This window comes from Entelurus aequoreus, linkage group LG16 (genome assembly GCF_033978785.1).
Source record: "Entelurus aequoreus isolate RoL-2023_Sb linkage group LG16, RoL_Eaeq_v1.1, whole genome shotgun sequence".
NCBI classification, from domain to species: domain Eukaryota; kingdom Metazoa; phylum Chordata; class Actinopteri; order Syngnathiformes; family Syngnathidae; genus Entelurus; species Entelurus aequoreus.
The window spans coordinates 26,147,183-26,170,251 of record NC_084746.1 but is presented as its reverse complement, the minus strand read 5'-3'; the positions used below and the strand labels follow the sequence as shown (position 1 = coordinate 26,170,251).

The 23,069-nt window shown below is 39.2% G+C and overlaps 2 protein-coding genes across 4 annotated transcripts; one reads left to right on the top strand and one right to left on the bottom strand.

Annotated features, from left to right (window-relative positions):
• The first annotated feature begins 24 nt into the window (after nucleotides 1-24).
• gpaa1 (glycosylphosphatidylinositol anchor attachment 1) lies at nucleotides 25-14,895 on the top strand. Of its 3 annotated transcripts, none has more exons than XR_009821341.1 (14): nucleotides 25-144; nucleotides 367-476; nucleotides 555-734; nucleotides 803-914; nucleotides 994-1,141; nucleotides 2,331-2,432; nucleotides 2,501-2,697; nucleotides 6,827-7,023; nucleotides 7,097-7,250; nucleotides 7,321-7,392; nucleotides 7,469-7,662; nucleotides 9,357-9,527; nucleotides 9,606-9,925; nucleotides 13,168-14,895. XR_009821341.1 is itself a non-coding variant. In XM_062022483.1 (14 exons), the coding sequence occupies exons 2-13, from the start codon at nucleotides 403-405 to the stop codon at nucleotides 9,847-9,849; spliced, it is 1,845 nt and encodes a 614-aa protein (XP_061878467.1). In that variant the 5' UTR covers nucleotides 25-144; nucleotides 367-402; the 3' UTR covers nucleotides 9,850-9,869; nucleotides 13,168-14,894. The 3 variants fall into 3 exon arrangements, 2 of the variants coding, with proteins under 2 accessions (XP_061878467.1, XP_061878466.1); XM_062022483.1 differs by having other exon boundaries at nucleotides 9,606-9,869; nucleotides 13,168-14,894; XM_062022482.1 differs by lacking the exon at nucleotides 13,168-14,895 and having other exon boundaries at nucleotides 9,606-11,774.
• LOC133630766 (ranBP-type and C3HC4-type zinc finger-containing protein 1-like) lies at nucleotides 10,747-22,726 on the bottom strand. Its single transcript, XM_062022484.1, has 9 exons — nucleotides 22,210-22,726; nucleotides 18,030-18,201; nucleotides 17,879-17,962; nucleotides 17,669-17,813; nucleotides 15,455-15,545; nucleotides 15,117-15,384; nucleotides 11,835-11,923; nucleotides 11,655-11,750; nucleotides 10,747-11,595 (listed from the first exon to the last, which is right to left on the bottom strand). Exons 1-9 carry the CDS (start codon nucleotides 22,471-22,473, stop codon nucleotides 11,515-11,517), a joined length of 1,290 nt encoding a protein of 429 aa, XP_061878468.1. The 5' UTR covers nucleotides 22,474-22,726; the 3' UTR covers nucleotides 10,747-11,514.
• Between the last annotated feature and the right edge of the window lie 343 nt (nucleotides 22,727-23,069).

The following is a 23,069-nucleotide window of genomic DNA, read 5'->3' as shown; positions in this document are numbered from 1 at the left end:
GGAAGTTCATGCTCGACATGTAAAACGGAAGTACGTCCGCCATTTAATGTTTCCGGTGGAAACAAGGAACAACATCAAGGTGCGGCTTCAATGAATTAATGGCAATATTTCCTTCGCTCTGGTCGCCATTTAGATTTGGAAAAGGTACGTCTGTATACGTTATTTTTAAACAACACATATTCTGTAACTATTTACAGTCGTTTTGTGTTAGCGCTTTAAAGATGTATTGAAGCTAGTTATATGGCTAATGGCTAACTCAGCTGTCAACAGCGGCATTAATTGCTAGTACATACCCAAACCAATCAAACATGCTGTAGATAAAATGTGGATATCCAATATTTAAGCTATGCATTTGTCTCTCTGCAGGACTTGGAGAGCAAGAATTCATCGAAAATTAACAAGATGGGGCTTTTATCTGATCCCAACAGAAGACAGGCAGTGATTCGCCTGCTCACACGCCTCAATGCTCCAATCTGGTGTGTTTATGGTCTCTATAAAACATCGAATGTCCACAATTACATTTGCTCATTTTTTACCCCTCTCTCATCTTCCAGTCTTGTGTGCTACTTGGCCGGTGTCGCTTGGTTCATGGGTTTAGCATTCGAGCCCTTCACCCTGCGCACCTACATGTCAGAGAATGCCATGGGTTCCACCATGGTGGAGGAGCACTTCCCAGCCGGAGAGAGGGCTCTGGTCACGGCAAGGGAGTTTGCGGCACATAAGAAAAAACAAGAGTAAGATGCACCAACGCACCGATTTTTGGTGCTATGGTGACTAACTACTGGAATGTATTTGTGTGCAGTGGGATGCCTGTGAACTGGCTGGTGAAGACCATGCAGGATCGAGGCCTGGAAGTCTTCACACAGACATTTTCTCGCACTCTCCCATTCCCGGATGAAAACAAAGAGCGATTTGTAATTCAACTTTTCCTGCTCATCTTTTGCATAACTGCTGTTTGTCCTGAGTCGGCCTTTGTCCATCCTTCCCGTCAAGATGGTGAAAGGCACAAACGTGTACGGCATCCTTCGGGCACCTCGAGCACCACGGACCGAAGCCCTGGTGCTGACAGCTCCCTGCAGCCCAGGCTACGCCAACAACCAGGCTGTAGGGCTGCTGCTCGTTTTGGCACAGTACTTCAGAAGTAAGTTTTTGGAGGTGTATAAATATCATTTGAAACATTGTATTAAAGTGTAAGTCTCTGTAGTAGCTGTTTGTTAAAATCATTAGAGATGTCCGATAATATCGGCCTGCGATATTATCGGCCAATAAATGCTTTAAAATGTAATATCGGAAATTATCGGTATCGTTTTTTTTATTATCGGTATCTTTAAAAAACAACAACAACAACAACAAAAAAAACCCAATATATATATATATATATATATATATATATATATATATATATATATATATTTAAAAAAATAAATTAAAAAAAATTAAATCAACATAAAAAACACAAGATACACTTACAATTAGTGCACCAACCGAAAAAACCTCCCTCCCCTCATTCACACAAAAGGAATGTTTCTTTCTGTTATTAATATTCTGGTTCCTACATTATATATCAATATATATCAATACAGTCTGCAAGGGATACAGTCCGTAAGCACACATGATTGTGCTGGTCCACTAATAGTACTAACCTTTAACAGTTAATTTTACTTATTTTCATTAAATACTAGTTTCTATGTAACTGTTTTTATATTGTTTTACTTTCTTTTTTATTCAAGAAAATGATTTTAATGCATTTATCTTATTTTATTTTACCTGGTTGTCCAAATTAGACATAATAATGTGTTAATTCCACGACTGTATATATCGGTATCGGTTGATATCTGTATCTGTAATTAAGAGTTGGACAATATCGGAATATTGGATATTGGCAAAAAAGCCATTATCGGACATCCCTAAAAATCATATTTTCAAATCAAACTTTTCACCAAAAGAAAATTGAAGGATAGGAAAAACATAATGTCCAAAACAATTTTAATAAAAAAATAAATAAACAAGATTTATGCATCCAAAAGAAGGCATCAATCAACAATTAATGTGCCTCTCCCATTTCAGTAAAAAAAACATTTATCAGTTAGCGGCAGCCAATTTAAAAAGTCTTTCTAATGTGCCTAAATCAAACAGAATGTGTACCTAGTTTAGACCTACATTGTATTGGTTATATTATTAATGTACAAGGCCACCACCACATATTAGAATTTTTGTATGTAAAAGGTTTGGACAGCCCTGGCATATTATAACTAATCAGTGGTGGCCTAAGACTTTTGTACTGTGCTTAATGTACATTACAGTGCAACTCATTCTACTCCCTCCAATAGACCAGGTGTACTGGGCCAAGGACATCATCTTTCTGGTCAATGAACACGATTTGATCGGCATGCAGGCCTGGCTGGAAGGCTACCACCACACTAACACTACAGGTGACCCTCTCATGCACTCGTCATGTAGTAGAGGTGTGTTTTTTTTTACTTTTTACTCTTCCATCTAGGAATGGACTGGTCCCCACTTCAAGGCCGGGCCGGTTCCATCCAGGCAGCCCTGTCTCTGGAGCTCAGCTCTGACGTGGTGACCAGTTTGGACATTGTGCTGGAGGGACTCAACGGGCAGCTCCCCAATCTGGACCTTACCAACCTCTTCTACGCTTTCTGTCAGAAAATTGGGGTCCTTTGCACCATTCAAGGAAAGGTAAGCGCATGACACCGCATTACTATTTATGATTTTCATTTTATATTTTTGTGATATCATAAAATAGAATACTCTGTAAAGCGTATTTGCCCAAGGTGCCAGTATTTCCAATTGTGAACTTTTAGTTTCTACAGTACCGGTAGGTTTTGGTTTTAATATTTTTCTTCTATTAAACTCTCTCTCTATATACAGTATATATATATATATATATATATATATATATATATATATATATATATATATATATATATATATATATATATATATATATATATATATATATATATATATATATATATATATATAAAATAACTCAATATCTGTGTGTATGTTATATAGTATTCATTTAAATATGTGTAATTTACATTAAATGTCTTTTATGTGGGCTCTGTACCGAGGATGTCGTTGTGGCTTGTACAGCCCTTTGAGACACTTGTGATTTAGGGCTATATAAATAAACATTGATTGATTGATTGATTTATAAATGTTTTAGGGTTTCCCCTAGATTCGCACCGCCACGCATATAGTGGCAGCGTGGCTAGGGGCGTGGTTATTATGACATCATCCTATATGACATGCTCATTTTGATTTGCAAGAAAATGGATGGATGGATGATGCATATATTTTCTTTAAAAAGGCTAAACAAATGTTTTCTGTATATTTAAAAACACATAATAATATTGCATTTTTTTTTCCTATATCAGAATCACAATTAGCTTTAACACAAGGAATTTGACTTGGTAGATTGTGATCTCTTTGTTAAATGCAGTTTGAATTGTTTATTGTAAAAGATAAAACAGGCTACACTTTATTCTGCCCTCCCTGAATGTTGCAATTTAGTTTGCCAAATATGTAAACGGTCCTTTTGAATTAGATTTGAAAAAAATTAATGTAGGAGTTTTGTTGATATTCTTCACAATGAAGTCACTTTAAAACTAGCCACACTAAAGAAATTACATTACATATACATATCAAGTGCACATGCATGTAGGAATAATGTTATATGAATAATATAATTTGGAATAAACTGAAAAAAAGCAATACAATTGTGCAGGATGAAGGCTGAGCTCTAATGACATTAGCTTATTGCTAACTTACAATGGACTAGCTAGTAGACAAGCTAACGCAAATTAGCTTGGCCAATCGCAGGGCACTGATTGACTATCAGTCACACTAATTCATATATATGGGCAATTTTCAGTCTCAAATGAAGCTAACATGCATATTTTTGGAATGTGGGAGGAAACTGGAGTGCCCGGACAAAACCCACCCAAACAGCGGTTCGAAGACGCACACGGCGTAAAGTCAGACATTATTGTCAGTAGTAATGTTAAATGATTGAGGAGGGTAGTTTGCACTGGCTTGAACAAGAAATGCATTAATTTGCTTAAAATAAATTTTTATCTTCAACCTTCTCTCCTTACTTTGGCGGGTGTCAACTTGTTTACGTGCGCGACCAAAATAAAGCAATGAGGAAAATTTGTATATTTGAGCTGTTTTTCAAACTTATTATAGCCAACAGTAAATAAATAATATACTATATACAGTATATCCATTTATGCAATATATCACTTAAATGTGTTTTCATGTTAAAAAAAACTAACAAAAAAAAAAAATCTCTTTCTAGCGTAGTAGCACATCGGCATGCTTCGATATTAGCCGTAAAAGCTAACTACGGCAAGAGATAAGCTAGCTTCTACGACAACACGAAAGGCGTTTGAGTTTTTAATGCACAACACATTGCGATAAGACACCAATCTGTACTGACTGAAAAACATGAACAATCATATTACAGTATCTGTAAAGTATTAGCCCACATTTCATGTTTTGTTCTCGGTTCTCGTATTATCTTTTAACCTGCCCATTGTACAGCACTTTGGCTACCCCTGTGGTAAATTTTAAATGTGCTTTATAAATAAAGTTGATTTGATTTGTTTGTACACCACTAGCCAGACAGCGTATGTACTGTACCCACCTGTACTGTGTGTATCATGATCAATATAAAGTGTGACTCACTCGATGGACAGTTGTCTCTCTGGTCCAGCTGGCCAGGCATGCTTTTTTCTTGTCTATTTTACTAAATACTCCATTTATTTCGAAATAGCTTGGCTTCAAATTTGGCATTTTGCAGCCTTGATTCACTTTCACCTCACTCTCTCAGCTTCCGTCTGCTCCAACTTCTCACTCTTCTTCCTTGCTTGCTTCTATAAGCAGTAGCTCATCCTCCGTATGGTTAGCTTCAAAAAGATAAGGTTGTGAATTTTAATTTGTCGAAAAATAGTCGTCTTCAATGTTTGTTACCGAAACTGCCATGATTAGAGGACACACACACACCTGTTTCCGGAAGTATGAACACACATTTGTTGCCAGAAGTCAGACGTGCGCTACTATGGAAACGGAAATAAATGCACAGAGGAATCGGTTATGGCAAGGATTGAAATGACCAATATACAGTAAATATTGTACACAATGTTCCCTCTAATTTTTCATGTGTGTGAGCAAACGCAAAAACTCCCTGAGCATTCAGTGGAGCCCATGTGAGCAACATCAGACGTGCACACTGTGGCTACACCAGCAGCACACCTGTCCCAAACCTGACTAAATAAGTTCAATCTCCATCCATCCATCCATCCATTTTCTACCGCTTGTCCCTTTCGGGGTCGCGGGGGGTGCTGGAGCCTATCTCAGCTGCATTTGGGCGAAAGGCGGGGTACACCCTGGACAAGTCCCCACCTCATCGCAGGGCCAACACAGATAGACAGACAACATTCTCTTATTATTATAATCAAATGACAGCAGTCATTTCCATGAGATGATTTTCTAATATAAGTGTTTAGGCCCACTTACAATGACAATAACAAAAAATATTGTTTTTCATGAACTGTGTACTTGTATTGTTTGTCTGGGTGGAGGTCCTGCTTTGGAAATAGTTTGTACCCCTTTCAGACATTGCATTTAGTTCCCATTAAAACATTCACATGTTGCACAATGAGATGTAAGCAGGGGATCATGTGTACATTCCTGCAACTTCCTGTTTGTAAAAAATATATTTTTATTAGTATTTATTTAATATACTAACAGCATTTCATGATTAATATTTATAAATTAATATTTCTAATAATTGACACTAGAATAAGCACACACTTGATTGGTAAATCATAGTGTAACGACCTGTAATTACACTTTATGTGTGGTGTTGGAGTTGTCCGACTTTTTGTGTGGCTGTAAACGCATCACTGGCTAAGTGCCATATGTGCATGTGTTGGCGCAAGTGAGAAAGAGCGAGCGGCTGCTGTTGATATAACAAAGTTGCTTATGGTCTGGTTTGTACTGCAGAAAATGACCAGTTTTGCTAGATATAATTTTTTTTTACTAATGTTTTGGTGATGTGTTTATGGCCGACAATAAAGAGTTTTGCTCAGTAAAGTGATCGATGGAATTCATGTCCTCAAAGCGTCTCGACAGACGTTACAATATTTGAACAATGATGACGAAAACTGTTTTCTCTGTCGTGTCCGTGTCGTGTCGAAAATTGTTATGCGCTTATTTTTTTATTTGATTTTGTGCGTGGCATATATTTGCCGTGCACAAAGGACGCTTGAGCAGTGCGCAATTGCACAGGTGCGCACCTTAGAGGGAACATTGATTGTACATATGACATATTGTTATGAAAGTGCTGTTACTACATTATATATAGACTTGCAGTGTGTATACAAAATGTTGGAGAGTTTTGTAGTTGTTTTAGAGGGCTTTGAAGGCTACAACCGTTAATAATTGTCCGCATCTTCCAAGCATTTTTTATCATCTTTAAAATCCCCCCCAAAAAAGACATGTGTTCTTGTCTCTCATAATGATTGTGAACGATAGGCAAAATTCCAAAATAAAGTGTAGTTCCCCTTTAGGATATTTTATGTTTCTTCCAATCAAAAATATATTTTTTGTATTTAAAAAAAAAATTATAATAATTTTGCTTTGTCTAATTGATTCCACTGAGTCACCCTCAAAACGATTTGCACACACTGTCCTTTTAAAAGTTTAATATGCGTCTCTATCAGATCTAATTAAATGAGGTTGTGAAGTATTATTTATAATAATGCATGTTTTGTGTGTGTCAAATGTTGTGTATTAGCTGCAGAGGAACGACTGGGACAGTGCTTCAGGCTACAGCCACGCCGTGCAGACTTTGATGCTGATGGTGCTTAAGCAGGCCAGCGGGCGGCCCTGGGGCGACCACGGTCTCTTCCTGCGCTACCACATCGAGGCCGCCACCATCAAAGGCATCAACAGCTTCCGTCAGTACAAGACAGACGCCACTACCGTCGGCAGGTGTTTGGTATTCCATCCCTTACTCCCCTTCATCTCTGAAGACTGACTCACTGTGTTTTCTTCTTGGTGCTAGGCTCTTGGAGGGAATGTACCGCAAGCTCAACAACCTGCTGGAGCGACTGCACCAGTCATACTTCTTCTACTTGCTGCCTTCGCTCTCTCATTTTGTCTCCATTGGTTACTACATGCCAGCATTTGGTCTGCTGGCTGTCATCCTGCTGCTGCGTGTATCCTTTCTGCAAGCTTTCAACACAAACAACATGCGTGTTCTTCAGTCCTTGACCCATTACCACAAAGGCCTTGGATCTGTGGGTGCAACTGTCCGCTGTGCCTCCAGCATCAGAAGACGGCGTGGCTGATGTGGAGCAGGTTACTTTCCCCTCACTAGTCTGTACTTTACCATCCAAAGGCACTACTTTGATTTACATGTATCCGCCATAAACAGGCCAGTCCTGGTGTGCTGTCTGTGATGACCCCTCTGGTGATCAGCCACCTGACAGGAGTGGCACTCTATGCACTGCCAATCCGCTTCCAGGAGATGGCAGTAGAGCACTTCCCCGTGTCAGAGACTGAAGCCGTGGTGCTGACGGCCATCGCTGTTTACACTGCAGGCCTGGCTTTGCCTCATAACACACACAGGTAACTACACAATATGAGACGACACAGCTCTCATACTTCTTACAATACACTGAATGTAAACATTTTGACAAAATTAAGACCAAAAAGGGACAAAATTTAACTTTTTTGGGATTATCGGGGTTATGTAAATAGATGTTATATATGTATGTGTGTGTGTGTGTGTGTGTGTGTGTGTATATATACATCCATCCATCCATTTTCTACCGCTTATTCCCTTCGGGGTCGCGGGGGGCGCTGGAGCCTATCTCAGCTACAATCAGGCGGAAGGCGGGGTACACCCTGGACAAGTTGCCACCTCATCGCAGGGCCAATATATATATATATTCTAATATATATTATTTATGTATATATATTAGAATATATATAGTATATGATATATATATATATATTAGAATATATAAATATATATATATTAGAATATACATACATATATATTGTAATATATAAATATATATATATTAGAATATATATATTAGAAAATATACATATATATTAGAATATATATATATATATATTAGAATATACATATATATATATATTAAAATATACACATATATATATATATTAGTATATACATATATATTAGAATATATATATATATATTAGAATATATATATATATATATATATATATATATATATATATATATATATATATATATATATATATATATATATATATATATATATATATATATATATATATATATTAGAACAGTGGTTCTCAACCTTTTTTCAGTGATGTACCCCCTGTGAATTTTTTTTAAATTCAAGTACCCCCTAATCAGAGCAAAGCCTTTTTGGTTGAAAAAAAGAGATAAAGAAGTAAAATACAGCACTATGTCATCAGTTTCCGATTTATTAATTGTATAACAGTGCAAAATATTGCTTATTTGTAGTGGTCTTTCTTGAACTATTTGGAAAAAAATAGGTTTTTATTTATATTTATAAAGGATTTTTGAATTGTTGCTATTTTTTAGAATATTAAAAAAAAATCTCACGTACCCCTTGGCATACCTTTAAGTACCCCCAGGGGTACGCGTACCCCCATTTGAGAACCACTGTATTAGAATATATATATATATATATATATATATATATATATATATATATATATATATATATATATATATATATATATATATATATATATATATATATATATATATATATATATATATATATATATATATATAAAATTAGGGTTGTACAATATACCGGTATTAATATACCGGTAGTACCGCGATACAAATGAATCATTTTCGGTACTATACCGTCTCTGAAACGTACCGGTCCCGCACCCGAGACGTGCATGTTCGGTAGCACACAATCACAGAGTAGTTACAAACACACACACAGTGTGTAGACAGAAAAGGGAGAACGGACGCACTAATGATAAAGGTGAAGTTATAACACTGAAATATCTTTGGTCAGAGGGTATTCAAGATTGCCATGAAATATTTAACTATTAGTGGGCCATGGTGTGCAGGCCGCAGTTACACTTAACTATGGAGTCCAGGCAAGGGCCACAAAATCTAGACCTGTGGGCCGCAAATGGCCCACAAATGTTCGAGCCCTGATTGAGAGGAAGATGGCCGCAGTCCAACATAAAGCAATACAGTGCTCCTCTTAGTGCTGTTTCATTGTTGAAAGAGTTCAGTCCTGCTAATGGTGTCCACTTCCTGTGTTGATCAGGTTGGTGTCGGGTGAGGGTACAGAGCAGGGTTGGAGAGTCCTCAAGCTGGTGGCTCTGTTGTACCTGGCTGTCCTGCTGGGCTGCACTGCACTCATCAACTTCTCTCTCGGCTTCATTCTGGCCCTCACGATGGTGCCCGTGGCCGCCGTGGTCACGCCAAACGTCCCCAAGTACAACACTTGAGCGTCACTAACTTAAAAATCCAAAGTGTTTCTTTAAAGCTCATTCTGTCTCTTCTGTGTGCTCAGACTGCTGACAGCCTTCATCATGGTGCTTTTAAGCCCCGCCTGCACGCTGCTTTTTTCAGTCTTCATCTTCCAGGAGCTCCAAGAGATGCCGCTTAGCTTCCAGGACGGCTGGATGCTCTTCCTGTCAGTCATCTCGCAGGGCATCCTGGACCACTCACTCTACGGCTCGCTGGTCTTCCCACTGGTCTCCCTGATGATCTATCCCTGCTGGCTACTCTTCTGGAACATTCTTTTCTGGAAGTAGACTTGAGGACAACCTCTGAGGTGATCTCAGGTTCTTCTCCCAACATCAACAATACACTGGAGGCATGGAAAATAAGGCCTGTATTTAATTATTTTCATTCATTTTTATTTGGGACGGGTATAAATATTTAGTCTGTTACTGAGCCAGTCTTGAAGCAATGGAGGAAAAATAATGCACTACTTGGCTGTAACCAGCAGAGGCGCTGTGTAGTCAGTCTCCACTAGTTAAATAAAGTGGAAAAAACATGTAGAAAACACTTAGTATTTTCTGCTTTCTAACATTTATTTAAATGTAATTCTTTTTTATTTACTTTTCTGCTGACTGGTTATAGTAATATGAGGCTATAAATAAATTACATTGATTTGGTCTTAAAAAATAAACTTTTCTGCTTAAAAAAATATTACATCAATAATTACAAAATAATTTAAATCAAGCTTACTTTCTGCAATTTAAGTCGTTAAAATTTGGTTCAAATATAATAACCGAATAGATTAGTGAATATGTAGTTTCTGCCTCATGATAAATTATATTTTAAAAAGAATTGATTTGTTTTAATAAATAAAAATGGAGTTCTTATAATTATTTCAGATTTAATATGGGGGTTACCCACATATGCGGTCCTCTCCAAGGTTTCTCATAGTCATTCACATTGACGTCCCACTGGGGTGAGTTTTCCTTGCCCGTATGTGGGCTCTGTACCGAGGATGTCGTTGTGGCTTGTACAGCCCTTTGAGACACTTGTGATTTAGGGCTATATAAATAAACATTGATTGATTGATTGAATGAATATCAATACATTTTCAAATGTTCCTTTTTTTTTTGTTGTACTAACAAAACTTTGGTAATAAAAAGATTAGCTTGCATGAATACACCAAAGGTAATGTTGGGAAGTTTTTTTGTAAAATACTGCACTATTTTTATTTTGAGGGTAGGAAGTACAGTTTGACAGAACTGTATGTTTTATACTAGTTTTGATAAGTTATTCTACATTTTGTCTAATTTGTGAATTGAAATGTTTGCAAGTATTTGTCAGTTAAAAAGCTGAACATTGAGGTTGTTTATGTTACATTGTGTTTATTCAGCTAATGTCATATTTTTTTACATGTACTGAAAACATCATTCCATTGCTGTCACAACTCAGAGGGACTAAAATCAAATCAGCGACTAAAATGTACATCAATTATGTCTTATTTAAAAAAATTAACCCCAATAAAAAATACATTTTAAAAAGCACTTGACCCTGTAAACGTCCTCTCTCTCTCTCTCTCGACCACCGCCAACTTCACAGTTTTGCCCACAACGGAAATTTAATATCTGCACATATCTTATTACGTAATCAGCACTTCCCCTCCAATAAATATTAGGCCCTCTTTCATATGAACACATTGGCTGAATTGAAAATAAATTGTCACGTCCATGAAAATGTCCAAACACGTGTGTGTGTGTGTGTGTGTGTGTGTGTGTGTGTGTGTGTGTGTGTGTGTGTGTGTGTGTGTGTGTGTGTGTGTGTGTGCATCATGCTACAGTGCTTCAAGTGTTTTGTACAGCCAATCAGCTGCCAGGACTCTCAGTGCACTTGACAATCATTGTAAGAGTGGACAACATGGATGGTAGAATTAGCACAGCAGTGTGTGTATGTGACCAGATGATGGTGCTGATGGGCGGTCAACTGCTGCTGTTGTTGTTGCTGCTGCTGCTGCTGCTGCTTAAGGCCGGCTCGCCTCGGTCTTTCATCCTTACTTTCTCCTGTAAGAAAAAGTTAAAAGTGACAGAAACTTAGATGAGAGAAGTTGCTGACTTTGTACCTGCTGGATGGTGTCAGGTTTGGCTGTAGCGCAGATTTCACAGCCGGGACGAGAAGGCTTGTTGATGAAAGTGCATGAGGGACACGCCCACTCCTTCTACAGGAACACACAATGATGGAGGTTAGCTTAGCATCAGCTACAAATGTGTTCATTTTAGTGGTGATTAGTATTTTTGGTTACCTGTGTTCTAGTAGGCTGGTTAACTAGCTGTAGATTGCCCATGTCATGAACAACCTGCAGGTCAGCTGGTTTATCGCCTGCCCCGCTTTCTGCAAGACAGATAAATAAATATTGCAGTGAACACAAACATCCATAGACCCTGTGACATCACTGCTGCCTTACCTAAGAGTTTACAAGTCAATCATGTGTTTTATACAGAAATCATATTCATAATTATTCATGTGGCACTTTCTCATTTTGGATCAGTTACATGATGTAGTTCATGTCAAAAAGTATTCATTAGTATAAATGATACAACATAGTTATATTGCTGCATGAGTCTTTATATACTACTGTATCTACTGTGTGGTTCACAAACTCCATTGTTTGGATCTTACCACGGTTTTCGGTTCAGTATACATGTTACTGTTTTAACACCCAGAAAAGCATTTTTTGCCACGTTTTTGTTCAATCATATTGTTAACGATACCCATCATCTATGGCTGAGCTCGGCCGATGCGATGACATGTATGAACTACATTTTTCAATTCACAGTGAGGGCTATTGGCAGTATAGCAATATTTAAACCCGTCATTTATTCTCTTTCGTGACATACAATTGAGTAAAATAAAGGCATTAGTTGTTATTGTGTACTATCTACTACTCACTGAAATTATTTTTGCCCTCAAAGTCTGTCTAGAGCAGAGATGGGCAAACTTGGTCCCTTTAATCCGACCCACCAAATATTAAAACGGAATTGAGCAAAGATCTGTTTTGATAATTTCCACAATAAAACTGATACTAGACTTTGAGGCACTGGCAACAAAGTGTGATCAACAACACTGCTGCCACTAAAAAAGAGTGCACTATACCATGAGCAAATGCAACAAAATGTTGTTCTTATCTGTACTGCAAAGTTTAAATTGGAATAACAATAAAAGGAAGTCTAAGTGTTAATTAACCCTTTAATACAATTTGTATGTTTCTTTGATGTTTTGATATATTGTTAAAAATGAATAAATTATGATTAAAATAGCCCATGTTTGATAAGCTTACTCTTAGTTCCAACAGATATGATATGCTTTGAAATGCATATCATATCCCGCCCGTCCCCTCAGCTAGGTGGATCTTCTCTAAACTGAATATATATATATATATACGTATATATATATATATATATATATATATATATATATATATATATATATATATATATATATATATATATATATATATATATTAATCAATTAAGTTACTGTGATGTAGAGAACTTATGTAAAGAAATGTTGCTCAAATCCAGGCCGTGAAATAATTGTTTTTGTCCCCTATATTTTCTACCAATTCTCCTTCTCAGGGGTGCAGAGGTGCTGGAGCCTATCCCAGCTGCATTGGGGCGTAAGGCGGGTTACACCCTGGACAACTCTGGAAAACCCCACGCAATCGCAGGGAAAAAAAGACCCCGAACCCGGGACCTTCTCTATGTGAGGCACGAGCGCTAACCAATGTTTTGCTCATTTTTTTTGTTTTTGATCCCATGTTTTTACCAATTTTTCCAGGAGATTTACCTTGTTTTCAAATGCAAATGTTGATGCTCTTCTGACGCGCAGCATTAGACTCACGTTTGTGAAATCCCTTGTTTTTGGTGTTAAATGAACAACAACATTAGCCCCACATAAAACATGTTGCTACTTGTCAGATGTTTTCTAAAAAAAATACAAAAAAACCTTATATGAACTTCATGAACATAAGCGGCTGCTGTGCTCGCTGGTAGAATGTCCACGTGTCCGTGAATCAAAATATAATTGTGTGATTGAGAGCGAGATTAAAGAAGTCGAACTAAAGTCAGTCTAGTTCAGGGGTCGGCAACCTTTACCACTCAAAGAGCCATTTTGACCAGTTTCACAAATTAAAGAAAACAATGGGAGCCACAAAACTCTTTTGAAATTTAAAATTAAATAACACCCGCTACCACCAAACCCCGCCCACCTCGACCGACGCACGGTGGGGCGGGGCAGGGTTGGGTGGTAGCGGGGGTGTATAATGTAGCCCGGAAGAGTTAGGGCTGCATGGGATTCTGGGTATTTGTTCTGTTGTGTTATGGTGCAGATGTTCTCCCGAAATGTGTTTGTCATTCTTGTTTGGTGTGGGTTCACAGTGTGGCACATATTAGTAAGAGTGTTAACGTTGTTTTATACGGTCACTGTCAGTGTGAACTGTATGGCTGTTGACCAAGTATGCCTTGCTGTCACTTACGTGTGCAAGCAGAAGCTGCATACATCATATGACTGGGTTGGAATGCCATTTGTACAGGATGCAGAGTGCGTTAAATGCTGTGCCATCACGGCACGCTCTTATTACTGTTGTCGGGGTGAAATGCGTAGCATATTTGACCCGGGAGATTTCTGGGAGAGGCACTGAAATCCGGAAGTCTCCCGGGAAAATTGGGACGGTCGGCAGTTATGCAGCTGAGCCGCATCAGAGTGGTCAAAGAGCCGCGGGTTGCCGACCCCTGGTCTAGTTTTATTGCAGGAACATGAAAATGGCAGAGAGGAGAAGAGTGCAACACGCCATGCTGCAGAACAGAAAAGCGATTGTGCGAGATGCCTGAAACATTATGTATGCTGCTACAGTGTGTGTGTGTTTGTAAGCTGCCTAGTATTGTATAATAATACAAATATTATTGTAATAATGCTCCTTATCTGTATTCACGTTTACATTGTTTCTTATGGGGAATCATGCTTCACTATACAAACTTTTCGATTTACGAACCATGTCCAAGAACAAAGTAGGTTCGTAAATCAAGGTTCCACTGTACTAGACTTGTTTAGCTAACTTTTCTAGCAAATGAATCAGCTCCTAATAGCGGTTAAATATCTGTGAATAGAAACTTTCTTCTAAATAAAGTGTGAGACTTGTTGTGTTTGTTGGTGGGGATTTGATACCGTGGCTCGAGTGCTTTTACTATGTGCTGAAATCACGTACCCATCCACGCTGGATGACCTTAGCAATAAAACACAGTGCTTTAGTTAGAGTCACCACTGAGAGTATGTTTAAATTGTGAGGGGAGTGAAAGTTGTGGCTTCCCACATGACTCTCTTGCGCTGTCAATTGACATGCTGGAGTGATGTGTCTGTGGGTGATGTGATGCTGCTAGCAGAAACAAAATGTGTTGTGCAGTTTCACCCACTACTTTCTTACCCCCGTCATCCTAGCTCACACTAAATGTAGAGTGAGTTTCCATAAAGCGTTTAATCCCTGGTGTGTAGAAAGCGGACATGTTCCTGATTGTGGTGTGTCACTCACCCGGGTTGCCGTGGGTTAGCCGTGGTGGCAGCGTGCTGTAGCCCCTCCCGTTTGCGGGAGGAAAGGGCGGGGCCACCAGAGCACCCTCAAGGTCCTGCTGGAACAGTTGTCTAGTGATGCGGGCCTGGCGAGCCGAGATCAGGTAGAGGTAGGCAGTGTCGCCGTCCTTCTGCACGCCATAGGAGGCCAGTGACCTGTGGTCCGTGCACAGGCACTGACCCATCACCCACCGCTGCACCCGCGGATGGAAGCTGTACTCCACAAACACCTTGGGGGAGGTAATAATAATCACAATAATGTTTTATGGCGTTTTGTTGATGTGATCAAAAAGTCCTGACCTGTTGTTTGAGTGCAGCCACTGTCATGTAGGGGAAGACTTTGACTGTGAAACAACAGGAAGAAGAAACGTCCTCCACCACCACAGTCAGACTGGAAGACAAACTATGTCATCAGACAAGCACAAAGCCACACACACGTGCCTCTGGTGACAAAAATGCCCCGTTAAAAAAACAATTTGTTTTGTTTTTTTAAGATGTCAATTTGGAGTACTAGATGTTTTACTATTCAAAGCATGCAGCAACATTTCTGGCATTTTTTACATTTAGGCTTGCTGTAATGTTGTTGGGATGAAAACAGATAGTTGTACTTTTCCACCCTTATTTTGGTTTGAGATATATATATAATATATATATATATATTTATATATATTATATATATATATATACATATATACCGTATGTTTCGGAGTATAAGTCGCTCCGGAGTATAAGTCGCACCGGCCTAAAATGCATAATAAAGAGGGGAAAAAACATATATAAGTCGCACTGGAGTATAAGTCACATTTTTTGGGGAAATTCATTTGATAAAACCCAACACCAAGAATAGACATTTGAAAGGCAATTTAAAATAAATAAAAAATAGTGAACAACAGGCTGTATAAGTGTACGTTATATGACGCATAAATAACCAACTGAGAACATGCCTGGTATGTTAACGTAACATATTATGGTAAGAGTCATTCAAATAACTATAACATATAGAACATGCTATACGTTTACCAAACAATCTGTCACTCCTAATCGCTAAATCCCATGAAATCTTATACGTCTAGTCTCTTACGTGAATGAGCTAAATAATATTATTTGATATTTTACGGTAATGTGTTAATAATTTCACACATAAGTCGCTCCTGAGTATAAGTCGCACCCCCGGCCAAACTATGAAAAAAAAACGACTTATAGTCCGAAAAATGCGGTAGTGTCTTCAAAGTTGTGTTGTCCCAAAACCAAAATGTATTTCGGTACTTTTCTAAATAAAGGGGACCACAAAAAATTTCATTATTGTCTTTATTTTAACAAAAAATCTTAGGGTACATTAAACATATGTTTCTTATTGCATTTTAGTCCTTAAATAAAATAGTGAACATACAAGAAAACTTGTCTTTTATTAGTAAGTAAGCAAACAAAGGCTCCTAATTTAGTCTGCTGACGTATGCAGTAACATATTGTGTCATTTATCATTCTATTACTTTGTCAACATTATTAAGGACAAGTGGTAGAAAATGAATTATTAATCTACTTGTTCATTTACTGTTAATATCTGCTTACTTTCTCTTTTAACATGTTCTATCTACACTTCTGTTAAAATGTAATAATCACTTATTCTTTTGTTGTTTGATACTTTACATTAGTTTTGGATGATACCACATATTTGGGTATCGATCTGATACCAAGTAGTTATATTTTAAATAAATGTAGTTGGTATGTCTCCATGGAGGTGAGGATTAGTGATTTTAGAGTAGTTTCAACACCGCTGACTGCAGATAGACATTAGCCGCTAACCAGCTAGCCATGTTTTAAAGCACCTCTTCCTGAGGGCGTTTCAGTGTTATAACTTCACCTTTATCGTTAGTTTTTAAGCCGAAATTCGTCCGTTCTCCCTTTTCTGTCTACACACTGTGTCCGCTTGTAAGTACTCCGTGATTGTGCGCTGCCGAACATGCTCGCCTGCATGACACAATGTTTTAGAGGCAGTATAGTACCGAATATGATTCATTAGTATCCCGGTACTATACTAATACCGGTCTACCGTACAACCCTACTTTAAAGTACTTTTTTTTACTAAAATAGTGACTTTTGTCGAGGCTATAGTCAATTATTATTGTGTACATTGATTCTCTGCTTAACTATACAAACTTTTTGGTTGGCGAACCATGTTAAAGTACGGAGATAGATGGAGGCTACACTGTACTTACAGCATGTATATAAAACTGTAGAGGGATTTTGGGGTTTTTTAGAGGGTGTTTAGGCAGAATAGATGCTAGCATGAGGCGGCTACCTAGAACACAGAGAAAATGGACGGACATGTTCTTGTCTCACACAAAGATTGTGGATGATGGGCAGAATTCTAATAATAATATAGCTGTGTCATCATACAGTAGTTTTTAGGAAGCTGACATCTTTTTGTCATAAAGCTCAAATGTGATATTTTAGTTTAAACCTGATAGTATTTTAAATCAGAATCAAATATTTCAGGCTGCAGACATGTGTCACCTGATCTCTCCACTAGCGGTGTAGTTGGTCTCCGCCAGTTGGATGGTGAGCGACGCTCTCTGGTGAGCGAGCGCTGAAGCATGCTGGGAGGCGGCTTGAGCATCACCTGCTTCCACTGCCTTTGTTAGCTCCTTGCAGAGCTCCTCTGCGGCAAAGAGGAGAATATCAGCAGAGTTTGGGCGACAAGATAATCAGCTCGAAGACACTCACCAGCCAGCGGTAAGGAGGACGTTTCTGTAGAAGCGTCCATCTGTGTTTGCCTGCTGCCTGCGTCATAGGCGGCCATGTTTGCAACTGAGAACCCAAAATGACGTGGTCAGAATCTGACATGTGACGACATCATCAACAATGTCTGACTGACCTCGCTGGGCCTCTCGCAGAGACGACATCACCACGGTAGCCCACTCCTCCGCCTCGCGGTCGCAGCGGAAGGTGAAGCGGATGAAGTCGTGAGGTGGCGCCACCAGACGCATCTCGTGGCAACGAGGAGATTTGACCTCGTATTGAACCGAGCGAAGGTCAAACTCTACCAACTGTGGACCGGGAAAAAAAATGGGATAACTTTTGTGACTCAACTGCAGAGAGTAGCAGGAATACATTAAAGATACGGTGTCTACTAGAGGTTTTTTCGGGAGATTTAAAAAAAATAAAAATAAACGCTGTACAAGTATCAGACATTATTTCTCCACTTTAAATGAGTCAATCTTTTAAAACGATTTTAACTTCAGATATAAAAATATTTTTTTTTGGGGGGGGGGGGGATGAAACCCTTAATGCAGGTGTGTCAAACTCATTTTAGCTCAGAGGCCGCATGGAGGAAAATCTGTGCACACGCGGGCCGGACTATTAAAATCATGGCATTAAAACTAAAAAATAAAGACAACTTCAAATGGTTTTCTTTGTCTTACTTTGGCCAAAAAATAGAACAAACACATTCTGAAAATATTACAACAAAAATATAGAAAAAAATACCGGCAGCGGTAAAGTTTAGATCCATGAAGGAAAGAAGAAAGTGAATTAATGTTTATAACTGAATACATTTACATAAACATGTTTTCTTTTGTATTATTTTTTTTAATGAATCGAGTAAAATTTATGACAACCTTTTTCCAGAACAGAATATAGAATGTGAGATGTAACAGGATAATGCATACATTTATCATTTGTTTTCAAAACGGTTACAAAAAAGTGGGACCCCCAAAACGTACTGTGGGACCCCATTTTTATGACTTGATGGGGTCCGTGGGACCCAATTTTGAAAATTCCTAGTGCCAACACTGATGGAGTGTTGGTGCGTGCAAAACAGCAGCAGGTGGCTGTGGCCTGCGGGCCGGATCTAATACTAATCAAATAACATCCGGCCCGCTGGCCTTAACTTTGAAACATAGGCCTTAATGTTTACATAACTGTGCCATTGTTGTGTTGTGTCTACAGACATGTATACACAACCATCATCAATGTGTGAATGTGGAGTGAATGAATGATGGGTTCTAAGTTCTCACTGTAAAGTGTCTAGAAATGCGCTATATACAGTGCACCTGGAAAGTATTCACAGTGCTTTACTTTTCCCACATTTTGTTATGTTACAGCCTTATTTCAAAATGGAATAAATCCATGATTTCCCCTTAAAATTCAACAGACAATACCCCCGAGCGACAGTGTGAAAGGTTTTTTCTAAAAAAAAATAAATCACATTTACACAAGTATTCACAGCATTTGCTCAAATACCATTGCCTCCCTGCTTGGCACTCAGCATCAAGGGTTGGAAATGGGGGTTAAATCACCAAAAGATTCCCGAGCGCAGCCACTGTTGCTGCTCACTGCTCCCCTCACCTCCCAGGGGGTGGATGGGTCAAATGCAGAGAGTAATTTCACCACACCTAGTGTGTGTGTGACTATCAATGGTACTTTAACTTTACTTTGTTGATGCAACTTTGGCAGCCTCAAGTCTTTTTGAATACGATGCCACAAGCTTGGCACACCCATCTTTGGGCAGTTTCACCCATTCCTCTTTGCAGCACCTCTCAAACTCCATTAGGTTGGACGAGAAGCCTTGGTTTTCATCCCGGATGTCTCTGTACATTGCTGCATTAAATCTAATTCATTATTATTATTATAAAGCCTGCTCAGTGGACTTGTGGTTAGAGTGTCCACGCCCTGAGATCGGTAGGTCGTGAGTTCAAACCAAAGACTATAAAAATGGGACCCATTGCCTCCCTGTTTGGCACTCAGCATCAAGGGTTGGAATTGGGGGTTAGATCACCAAAAATTATTCCTGAGCGCGGCCACCGCTGCTGCTCACTGCTCCCCTCACCTCCCAGGGGATCATCAAGGAGATGGGTCAAATGCAGAGGGTAATTTCACCACACCTAGTGTGACTATCGTTGGGACTTTAACTTTAATATGTCTACTAGTCCAGGGTGTAGCCCGAGTACAGCTGGGATAGGCTCCAGCAACCCCGAACGGGACAAGCAGTAGAAAATGATGGATGCACACACAGTACACTATATACTGTTACACACATAATTAAATTCCAAACATCAAAGGCAACAATTTAACAGGATAACATTAGTTTACGTTACGATAAACTTATCAAACAATGTATTTTTGCATGAAATAAATAATGAGTATAACATTAAATGCCTTTTCTCTTAGTAAAGGCAAACAGACTTGAAAATAAAGTGATTGAGACAAAATGTTAATCGTTTGTTAAAGGCCTACTGAAACCCACTACTACCGACCACGCAGTCTGATAGTTTATATATCAATGATGAAATCTTAACATTATAACACATGCCAATACGGCCGGGTTAACTTATAAAGTGACATTTTAAATTTGCCGCTAAACTTCCGGTTCGAAACGCCTCTGAGGAGGACGTATGCGCGTGACGTAGCCCGGCGAACACGGGTATGCCTTCCACATTGAAGCCAATACGAAAAAGCTCTGTTTTCATTTCATAATTCCACAGTATTCTGGACATCTGTGTTCGTGAATCTGTTGCAACCATGTTCATTGCATTATGGAGAAGGAAGCTGAGCAAGCAAAGAAGAAAGTTGTCGGTGCGAAATGGACGTATTTTTCGAACGTAGTCAGCAACAACAGTACACAGCCGGCGCTTCTTTGTTTACATTCCCGAAAGATGCAGTCAAGATGGAAGAACTCGGATAACAGAGACTCTAACCAGGAGGACTTTTGACTTCGATACACAGACGCCTGTAGAGAACTGGGATAACACAGACTCTTACCAGGATTACTTTGATTTGGATGACAAAGACGCAGACGTGCTACTGTGAGTATGCAGCTTTGGCTTCTAAACATTTGATCGCTTGACCGTATGTGCGCAACTTTTTTTTGCGTATGTACGTAACTTTTTTAAAATATATAAGCTTTATGAACCTTGGGTTAGGTGAACGGTCTTTTGGGCTGAGTGATTGTGTGTGTTGATCAGGTGTTTGAATTGTATTGGCGTGTTCTATGGAGCTAGGAGCTAGCATAGGAGCTAGGAGCTAGCATAACAAACACGCAGGTGTTTTTATGCAGGATTAATTTGTGGCATATTAAATATAAGCCTGGTTGTGTTGTGGCTAATAGAGTATATATATGTCTTGTGTTTATTTACTGTTGTAGTCATTCCCAGCTGAATATCAGGTACCGTGAGTATGCAGCCTTGGCTGCTAAACATTTGATAGCTTGACCGTATGTGCGCGTCACGTACGTAACTTTTTAAAAATATATAAGCTTTATGAACCTTGGGTTAGGTGAACGGTCTTTTGGGCTGAGTGATTGCGTGTGTTGATCAGGTGTTTGAATTGTATTGGCGTGTTCTATGGAGCTAGGAGCTAGCAGAGGAGCTAGGAGCTAGCGTAACAAACACGCAGGTGTTTTTATGCAGGATTAATTTGTGGCATATTAAATATAAGCCTGGTTGTGTTGTGGCTAATAGAGTATATATATGTCTTGTGTTTATTTACTGTTGTAGTCATTCCCAGCTGAATATCAGGTCACCCCCGGCTCTCACAGCATCTTCCCTATCTGAATAGCTTCAACTCCCCACTAGTCCTTCACTTGCACTTTACTCATCCACAAATCTTTCATCCTCGCTCAAATTAATGGGGAAATTGTCGCTTTCTCGGTCCGAATCTCTCTCACTTCATGCGGCCATCATTGTAAACAATAGGGAACTTTGCGTATATGTTCAACTGACTACGTCACGCTACTTCCGGTAGGGGCAAGCCTTTTTTTTTATCAGATACCAAAAGTTGCAATCTTTATCGTCGTTGTTCTATACTAAATCCTTTCAGCAAAAATATGGCAATATCGCGAAATGATCAAGTATGACACATAGAATAGATCTGCTATCCCCGTTTAAATAAAAAAAATTCATTTCAGTAGGCCTTTAAGAAATATATAAATGATGACAGTAATATTTCCTACAATGTTGGGAATAAAGACGTTTATGACTTTGTGGTTGTATTGATGAGGCAAGTGTAACGTCCATTAAAAGGGCAATAAAATGTTCTCCGGTAAGAGGCCTACCTACCACGTTACGGGTCCCGCTGGTGTCCCTCAGGGCCAGCCGGAACTCTCCGGCCCGGCTCGGGTCCATGCTGAGCTGGAGGCGCAGAGCTTCGCTGTCTGCTCCCGGGAGACACAAGGGACGGATTCCGGAGTGGGACACCGACACTCGAACAGACATTAAGACGGTGCTGCAGCAAGCCGAGGCCGCCAGCCCCTCGCAGGCACCGGGTTGGGAGGAACCGAGAATAGGGACCTGCGGAGCCCAGCCGCCCGAGCTGAGAGCCATGTCGCCGCGGCTTGTGTGGGCTTGAAAGCCCCCTTATTGAAGTGCGCTTCACCGGTTCGGAGTGTTTATAAGGTCCACCGGTGTCGCGGAAAAGCGCGTTTCTCCGCGGGGTGGTCGTCGTTGTGTCGTTGCCGGGCGAATGGCTCCATTTTTAAGGAGAACCGGGCCGACAGGTACGAAGGAGTAGCAAAACAAAACAGGAAGTGCATCAGTACGTCGAACATTTCTTTCCGTCAGGAAACAACGCAGGCTTCTTCTTCGTCTGTTTATTTCATGTGAATTACTGCCCCCTGTTGAATAGGAATGTACATTACAGCAGGATTATTATTGTATCGCAGAGCGGTTAACTAAATGCTTCTTTTTTTATTTTATTCTTCTTTCTTCTATCTTGTAAAATGTCGATTCTATGGAAACACGTTACCACCACTGGGAAAAAAATACGATGAATCATAATTATGAGATAAAACGTCGAATTAAGAGATTAAAAATCATAAATATGAGATACGAAATGATGATACAAAAATCGAGATTATGAGATAAAGTCAGAATTACGAGATATAAAGTCCCAATTGTGGAATGCAAATCGAAATTATGTT